The sequence below is a fragment of the Austrofundulus limnaeus genome, unplaced genomic scaffold, assembly GCF_001266775.1.
Source record: "Austrofundulus limnaeus strain Quisiro unplaced genomic scaffold, Austrofundulus_limnaeus-1.0 Scaffold81, whole genome shotgun sequence".
In the NCBI taxonomy this organism is placed as follows: Eukaryota; Metazoa; Chordata; class Actinopteri; order Cyprinodontiformes; family Rivulidae; genus Austrofundulus; species Austrofundulus limnaeus.
Genome location: NW_013952483.1, coordinates 994,697 through 1,004,048, shown reverse-complemented (window position 1 = coordinate 1,004,048; position 9,352 = coordinate 994,697). Strand labels below are relative to the sequence as shown.

General features: G+C 40.1%; 1 protein-coding gene and 1 long non-coding RNA gene across 3 annotated transcripts in view; both read right to left on the bottom strand.

The window, feature by feature from the left end:
• Positions 1–1,179: 1,179 nt before the first annotated feature.
• On the bottom strand, positions 1,180–3,922 carry vgll3 (vestigial-like family member 3; the record flags this gene model as incomplete). The annotated part of the gene is given in 4 exon segments (XM_014011513.1): positions 1,180–1,742; positions 1,827–2,372; positions 2,447–2,780; positions 3,307–3,922. Coding segments are annotated over 4 exon segments (1,017 nt in total). The 3' UTR covers positions 1,180–1,701.
• A 3,314-nt stretch (positions 3,923–7,236) lies between these two features.
• The window catches only part of LOC106519729 (uncharacterized), a 7,398-nt gene continuing 5,282 nt past the window's right edge, over positions 7,237–9,352 (bottom strand). The window contains exon 3 of one of the 2 annotated variants that reach the window (XR_001310476.1): positions 7,237–8,406. This is a non-coding gene — a long non-coding RNA (uncharacterized LOC106519729). The remainder of the gene's footprint in view (positions 8,407–9,352) is intronic. The other variant, XR_001310475.1, reaches the window with a different exon arrangement.

The following is a 9,352-nucleotide window of genomic DNA, read 5'->3' as shown; positions in this document are numbered from 1 at the left end:
TAAGTTTTTTGTGTGTGTGTGTGCATGTGTGTGTGTGTGTGTGTGTGCATCATAATTTGTTGATTCTCCGTCTGGACATGCAGCTGCTGTGTTCCAGATTTAATGTCCTGCTGTTTAGTCGAGATGGAGAATGAGATATACGTGGGAGTTGTGGCTGGAATGTAAGTGGGCTTGTGCTGCTGATCACACCACCTGGTCCAACCACTCAATGAAAACACACACACACACAAACACACACAGTCATGTTTACACACAATCAGGAAGCTTTTATTAAATTGAATTCATTTTTTAGGGACCTAATCCAATCCTAAAACGGACCTCAGACTAAATTTCTTCACTGAGATGTACTGATTCACATTATGGGGAGTTGTTTTTTGAAGCACAATGGCATGCATAAACAAGTCTCCCTSACTGATGGTTAAGTGAAACTAATAAATATGAAGTTGATCCTGGCACAAATAACAAAATATGCACTTTAAGAGTCAAGATATTTGACTAAATTTGTTTTTATTATGAAACCAAAACAGACTTTAACACCTGAATCCTGTTTTTTTTTTTTTTTTTTTGTCTTTATTAAAATGTGCCACTGCCTCACATACTTCCTGTCCAGACAGGAAATGCATTTATTTGAGTGTTTTGTGTGAGGGATGAAATGAGGATTCAATGCATCATAACAGTGAAAATAAAATCGGTAGCATTCAACATAGAAATGGACTTCACCTGCTACCTTACAGGCTGGACATTTAAACTGTTTTCTTATAAAAATGGCAAAGTTGTTTAGGTTTTGCTCAAACATCGAATATATTATCATGCAGAATCTCATACGATATTATGAAACATCACACTCAGAATACAGCCACGTCAAGTTTTATTCATAAAATGACTAAATTATAACAATTTTTGTGTTCTTTAAAGTCAATTGGTTGTGGCAGCCATCTTGAATTTGCTTGATTCCAAAAGTTACTTGTAAGTGAAATAATTGCTGTCTGCACATTTCGTTGAATTCATCCAGTGGTTCATGAGATGTTTTGGTAACAAACACAATAACAGATGAGCAAAAACATTATTGTCTATTTTTGCTATTTCTGCGACTGCTAATTATAGGAACTGGAACTGTTTGCATAATTTCTTCAAGGATTTTTGTAGGAGTTTAGAGATTAAAAATATGCAATTGCCACAAAGGTTTTTAATTAATTTATTTCTTCAACATACAGCAACAGGATTTACACAAAGCTTTTCCCGAAGGCGAAATGGGACAGGCAGCATTTTAGCGAAAAATCGTTTTAGCAAAACAACAGTTTGACGTAATAAAACACAAACAGCAGACAATTTACTGTAAATAACAAACATTTACTGTACAAAACAAACTGTGGATCAAAGTCAAGCTCTTTAAACAGAACCGCTTTGTCTCACAATGAGAGAGAGAAAAAAAATGTGCCATCCAAAAAAAAAGTTGTTTATTTTTAAAGCTAGTAGTCTGTTCAGGGTTTTAACAGGAAGTCAACGCATCACTACCCTAAAAGTCCAAGCCTGAGTTCATTTCTGTAATGATCAYGAGGAAACATGGACCAAGCTACAGTTAGCATACTATGTCTAAAGTTTTTTTTTTCAATACAGTGCTGACATTCAGCCATACATTATTAAAGTTTCATAAAAAAGTCCTTTTTGGTATGAGCTGATATTCTGCCTTGAGTTCACCAGTTAGAACCAAACTGATGTCTTTGCTTTGGTCTGGTCAATTGCTGCAAAACAACAATAATAATAAAAAAAAGAACTGAAGTTTTTATGTTTTCRTAACTGCTAGAAACGTTAGTCATCTGTCATACCTGAGTCATAGACCTCCAAAGATCCATGCAGTGCCGGAGGGGTCCAGGGGACAGGGGTCGCTGTGACGGGGCTGCTGCTGCTGAGATCCATCTCTGTTTTGCCCCCCTCGCTGAGCGGGGAGCTTCCTGTGCTTCCTGGGACCTGGCTTTGACTTCTGACTCCGGGCAACAGCAACGCGTTGAACCTGGGATCCAGCACCGGGCTGTGGGCCGGGTATGGGTGCAGCATGGAGTGGTGGTGTCTCGCGTGGAGGTGGGGGTGGGCGCGCGGGTGAGGATGGTAGACGTCGTGGGAGTAGCTGCTCGGGCTCTGGGGGCTCAGGCTGTAGGTCCAGCTGTCGGGCAGGGTGGCGGCGGGTGGGATGCCGGCCTGGGAGATCCTGTGCCCGGCCCACAGGGCTCCGTCTGGGTGGCTGAAGGAAACGGGGCTGGAGGAGAACTCCGGGTGGACCGAGACAGAAACGGAAGGGAGGCTGGGGCTGGCCTGTGATGGAAAGGCGCCGTTCCAAGCTGAGCTGCTCTGACCTTCAGAGAGGGAACCACCATCTGAAACAGTTACAGCGATTTAAAACAAATCCATCTGCAGATTCTGACCTGAACAGATCTCCCGCCCTTCTTACCTTTCCATACGTTTGAAGCAGATGGCTGAGTCACTCTGATCGGCTTGGCCTCGCTGGCGAAGACGCTGGCCTGGCTGAGAGCACGAGAGAAATGCTCGTCCACCACATCCCCGATGTCGCCTTTAAAGTAGGTGAACAGCACGCAGCTTGAGCTCAAGTATTCGGCCTCGGCGGGCTGAGCGCCGTCCTTCAGCTCTGAAACCGACGAGGCTCTACGCCCCGATTCAGCACCTGTTGCAGCAGARCCCTGATCCCGGGGCAGCATTCCTTTCCCTCCTCCTTGCAGTTGCTGCTCCATGCACTCCTGCRTCTTACCATAAACGTTCAGCTTCTTCTGGAGGAACACATTAAAGAAGAAGCTGTCAGATATGAATCGAAAGAATGATGGGTAAATAATTCAGACAGCGCTTGTCGAACATGCACTCACTCACATCCAACRTGCATATTTAGGAAAGTGCCTGTTTAATGAAACCTTCCGTGAGAAACTGTGTGAAAATACCTTTCTTTTTTCTCAGGCTGCATTCCAACTGTTTGTCTTGCTGTGATGCACATTCCTGTGTGACTGACTGGCTGTCAGTACATCACTATTTGACCACACGATTAATCGCTCAGTGTCATTACGCCTGACCTGAGGTGAATACTGAGCTCTAGATTGGAATTTCATTATTCAAAAGTGAAACTGAAGCTTGGACCTGTCCAGTATTTAAAATAAATAAATAAAGTAATCAAATAAATTAAATAGCTGTGCCTTTTAAAACACATTTTAGTAGCCAATGGGATGCTATTTTTTTTTAATCATACCATTTTTTTTCTTAATTTGAGCTAAGATGACGATAAGTCAAAAGTTCTGGTTGTCTCACCTGTTGCTGGTGGTTGCAGTGCGTCGCCTTGTACGCCGCTGCGGGGAGGTAGGGCGCTCCATAGCTTTGGTGGTACATCACATCCAAACAACTCATAGCGACAGAGCCGATCAGTGTGGAAGGAAACAGAGTCAGAGGAGAGAAACTGGCAGGAAACAGCCGAGGATAACTCTCCCTGAGACTTCAGATGGGCTGTGTCCTCCGAGCCAACGGCGGCTCCATATATGCCTAAACGCACACAATGGCCATGTCGTCCAGTTTGCATGCAAACAATGCGCCTCCCCTGCTGCGCGCTTCACCAGCACCACCCGGGGCCACAAAATGGATCAAAACCGTCTAAGAGACGCGGTATATCCGGGAAGGGGAAAAAAAATCTTCCTTGATCACTTTTCAGGTTGCTTTTGATTAGGCAAGAATTCCCTCCTCTCTTTTTTCTCCTTCTGTTTTGAAGGGGAGTTATATTTACAGARGGGCTGTGGCCGTTACGCACGCCCACCGGGGACGGGCCTGTGAAGTTTGGAGGCTCTCTGCTCTCCCATTCAGTGAAGTTCAGTATGACTTAGTGGACGGTTTTTGTTTTGATAAAACGCCGTATTTTATTTTTATTTTTATTTTAATTCTGCACCGGAATCCCAATAAAGTACATGTTTATTAAACCGTTTACGCATTTGAGCCTGAAACAAGCAGAAATACACTTTAAATTCCTCAAGTCTAGAAATGAAATTATTAAGAGTATTTTTATTTATTTATTTACATAAMTGTCAAGTTCTGTGAGAACTTGAATAAAGCACATTTACGAGGCTCTATTAGTTCATTTTGAGCAACAGGTGCAAGTCCATGTCTGTGCGTCATGCTCTGTGAGAAGTGATGTAAGGCAGCTTTTCCCCCTTTTTAAAATGAATACAAACTTAAGGAAAAAAATTAATAAAAAAGGAAAACGCTGAAATTTGAATCCTGTGCGCGTGAATGCTCAATAATTCTTGAGCAACTCGATGATTGACTGATTTGAGATGTTTGCTGCCATCTATTGATGTAAAATGATGAAGCACGTTCATAAGTTTAAACTCAGACCATGAAAAAACAAACAAACAAACTGACAAAAAAATCTGGCCTACACAAAACATATTATAATGAACATTTTCTTGTTTTTGTGTCAATAGAAAAAAAATGCAGATTTTTTTAAAAACTAGCTTTACAACAAATAGATCTTTACTATTACGTTTTTAAAGAAAAAATACATTTAAAACCTGAAAAAAACCCTTGAATATTTTTTTTCTTCTTTTCCACTGTTCCCCCCTTCAGGGGTCATCATCACCAGCGAGTCATCCTCCTCCTCCCTTGTCCCCTGCATCCTCTGCATCCTCTGCATCCTCTGTCCTCACTAACTGCATCCAGGTTTCTCATCTTTGTTTTATAACAGATGCATCTCATCCTTCCTATACATAAAAGATCAGCTGGTTTGCTCCTATTAGAACATCTCTTCAAGTAAAATTGTTTTATGTTGAGAATTTTTTCCATGTGGATGAAAGTGTTTCACTTTATACATATAAAACGAAGTAAAAGTCCTCTAAATGGTGAAATGTGTGCAGTGTTTATTTGGAAATATGATCTGAAAAAAGAAAAACATTATACCTACAAATAAGTGTTATTAAAGATGCTAAAAATAAATTAAGAACGTTAATTTCCTGTCAATATCCCGTCGTCAGTGCAACGTTGGATGTGGAGAAAGACAAATGTTAAACAGAGCACAACAAGAAGATTTATCATTGATTTTCTGCTACACGTTGTTGCTGTCACATATAACACTTGAGTTAGTGGATTTGATGACACTTCAGGGAGTGGGGCGAGTAACACTCATCATTTTTACTCATGTTTCATTCACTTTGATGACACAAAGCKAGTCTGAATTATTCAAGTCACATGCTGGAGGTACTAAAGTAAGCAAATATTGTGGAGGGGGAAAATAACAGCCTAATAAAAGAGACAGACATGGTGATTCAGTTTTCAGGAGAGACTTCAGCATCCATCAAAAACAAAAAGAAGAAAGTTTTGATTAATATTCCATAAAGGGTAAAATAAGAAGCCATAATGAGTTTTTGTGTTTCGTTTATCGAACATGTTTTAGATTTTTTGTGTGTAATTCAGAACAATGCAATGACAGCTGACAGCTTAAATTACTGTTCCTTATATGTTTTAAATTATGAACATTGACAGAGTTGCAGCAGTTTTGGTTAAACCTTGAAAATAACATTGTGCACAATCTATACAATGCCAAATATGTCACACATACAGTCCCAGCATGTCTGCATCTCCATCTAGTGTGCTCATGGAGGAAGTCTCATCCCTGAGTGTCTACAGGTGAGTGGGGCAGTGGAGCGCACAGATCTGATGCCTCAGGACAGCGCAGGAAGTATCAAACCTGTGCACAGTTCACCGAGCGCATTACAACGGACAAATACGCAGAAATTGTCTGACACCAGCCTCTGGACCTCAGGGGGGAGTTTCCACAGAACATCTGGAGCAGCCAGCGCCTCCACTCCTCTGCTCCTTAATGAGGCGCAGAGATGATTATTAGCTGATGCTTTAGAGGGAAAAAGCAGGGGAGAGGGGAATTAAAGAGGAGAAATACTTACTTTTCCCCTCAAAGACACAGAAGAACCTCCAGTGTTTTAGATCTAAAGAAACTTCATGCTTTTACGAACTTTCAAAAACAAATCAAAGGAACATTTCAGAGACTTAAAAGTCAGGTTATAGGCCTGGATTCGTTTGAAGACAAGGAAGAAGTCTCAAGAGTTTTGTCTTGTATTTAGGTCTTAGATGTAAAAGAACAACCCCCTTATTAAAGTCTTCATTGGGTTCCACACCATTGTAATAAACTTCATTTTAGGGAAAAAAATTAAAGTATATCCTAAACGAAATCACTTTTTCTTAAATTAAGCTCTTGATGAGGCAGGTGTGGAATAACACTAGGCGCTGTTGGTGATTACAGCTCACATTAGGCAGAGTGCAGCATCATGAGTTTCGTTCTGGGGTTGCTATACGACTCTTTTACCCTTGAGGGTCGACAGAAACACACACCTGCCTGGGACTGGATGAGGATAATGACAGTTTTAATGAAGATGATGCTCAGACTTGCTCTGTTYAAGCTCTGGTTTTCACAGCGCTTTAAGTGTTAACATATTAAATCTRTATTTACCCATGGATTCCTCAACCCTACATTAGGACATGTGAGCCATCACGTCGAAACCAGGATTAAGTCTGAAAGTCGTATGTAGAGAAATAGGCAGATAGTGTTTTGATTAAAACACTTGCAAAAATTACATTTTGTCAAAATATAACAAATAAATGTGTTATCAATACATCATTTCAATGAACTGTCTGAAATATTATCCTAAATTTTTTTTTACTTTTTTGAGCATTAGCAACCAAAAACCTGATTTTRAGGAAAAACGCCTTAAAATGTTGAGATTTTCCCTGTGAGCTATCAAAGCTTTTCTTTCTTTCCAGCTGGGAATCTCAATATTCAAATACTGTTTGGGGTTTCTTTTTTCAAATGACATAAAAAAATCTCATTAAAATTACATAAAATTAGGATATAGACCAAATGTTCATGTACTATTGTAACCAACAAGACAAATTAAATATCTCTGGATCTACTAATGAAATCAGGATGATCTAAGTATCAAAATGTAGCTTTTAAAGCAGGAATCTGAAAATATGACATCATTTTGACCAAATTTGAGTGAATCTTCATTTTGATGTGATGGGTTACATATATGTGCCTGAAAGTTTAATTAAAGCACAAATAATGCCTCTCCAAACACACACAATCATTATCATTTTCAGATGAGTTTCAGGAAAACAAATTGCATTTAAAAAACAAAAAGTTTCAGACTTTTTTAAGACAAAAAAATGAGTCTTTACTATAAATGAGTTTCAGATAAACTTCATTTTATTGAGCAAAGTACAGCCATTTGTACGTTAATGGAAATAAAATGTAAATATCAAGTAAATGGGGGGAAACACTCAATTAATTGCTCGGTGTCTGCACAGATTGAGTTTTTTTCTTACTGTTCTCAACACTTTTGTGCGTTTTCTTAAATGAAATGAGCCTTTTAATCGCAAACAGCGGACAAAGAAATCTTTTGTCCGTGTCTGTGCTCGTGCTCAGAGAGGTTCAGAGTCAGCACGCTGACCTTGCTTAAAAAGCACATAATTATTCAGTCCATCTGCAAGCTTTAAGTCACATTCTGCATGTAGAAAGATAATAGGAGCCACCCTGGCTGCCGGGCAGAAGTTAATGAAATGATGGAGACTCAAAGGCAGGGTCACCGTGATGGGGAGAAACTCACTTGACAGAAATAGCTCCTTTTTTTTCCCAGGGTCACTCCAGAAAAGAAGTTTCCTTTCAAACAAAGCAGACATGGATTTAAAAGTTAAATGTGAAAATCCACAGCAAATTTAAAGTAATAACAGCATTGTTTAAGCAGGACATGTGGATTCCTATTCGTAATATGTGTGAAATTAAGGGAGTTCATTCCAGTAGCATGTTTTATACTATAAATTTATTTTTTTATTATCAGTGACAAAATACACAATATGTTTATATGAGTACTGTAATAAAATTCTCCCCAGAAATGATAACATGCATGAAATGAGTGAATCTGAGAAAAAAAAAACTGAGAGAGAACAACTTTTTTTATTCACAGGAAATATCCCCTCTAAGCAAAACATTTGCAAACAGCATAGATGAACATGAACTACAACTTCCTCAGATGTCTCTCTAATAAATCTTCTGGTTTTTTGTCTGTTGCCTTCCTCACCCAACTTCACAAACATCATCCCTCATGTGCCGAACGGAGGACTCGTCCTCCATCGCCCTTCTAGCTGTAATGACTTTAATTCCCTCATGCTAATGGTTTGTCTGAGGCTCGGACCCTGCTGGGACCACCAGCCTACTTCTTGTGGTCGCAGCCAGGCCTCGGGGCAAAAAAAGACCATGGACCAAGAAAGACAAGAAAGGGGCAAAAGAAGGTTCTGGTTTGATGCGTGTAGTTTCTTTCCCGAAAACAGATTGGCATCCCCAGGCAATAAAAGGACCTGTGGATAAAAGAGGATATCACTCACATAAAAGAGTTTGTGCCACACTGAGTGTGAAATTTGAAAAGGGTGCCAGCTGCAGATTTAAACAATAACACATCACTGCTTGACCTTACTTACTAAATCAACTTGCCTGTGGGAAGTATGCCCATGTTTCCAGCTCATGTCTGTTTATATGTAATTCCACCTGCTTCGAAGCACTGTGTGTGTGTGAGAGGGTGTGTGTGTGCTGGGAGGCTGGAGAGGTTGGGGGGTGGCAATGATGATGAGCCAACACTACAGGGGGAAATAATCTCTCATTACCCACAATTCCCTGATGCTTGTCTGCGCCGGTGAGCGCAACTAGATTTGTCCCACGGGCAGAAAAGAGTGGAGTCACTCAGTCGATTTATTAGACCATCCCAAACTCCCCTGCCCTCTGCCTCCCCTGCTGCTACTTCCCTGTTTCACAGCTTCCTCCCGTTCCCTCCGTCTCTTCCCACTCTCGCAGACACCTGCTGTCAGCCATATGTCCTCTTCTCCTCGACGCCACTTTGTTTGGAATTTGATTAATAATTCACATTAAAAGTCTCAGATAGATACAACGGAATACACTTAATTTTGTGGCATTTTACTTTTTTAAAAAGAGGTCACTTGCAGATCGGCTAACTTACAGCTCTTTTCAAATTAATGTCAGCCATAGAAATGTGTTCAAATTAAACTAGCATTCCTTCAAGGAATCTTGTAGCTATTTTGGTAGGAGTTCATAAGGTTTTTGACATCTTCCTACTCCTTTTCAAACATGTCTACTATTGCTACAAAAAATATGTGTATCTTGAATTCCCCGTTTAGATATATTCAAGTATGGCTGTTAATTTATACTGCTATCTGTCCTGATGCATCTCAGTAATCCAGGTAAAAAATCAAAAGGAAAAAAAAATTGTATAGGTCCTCTGGACGGGTTCTT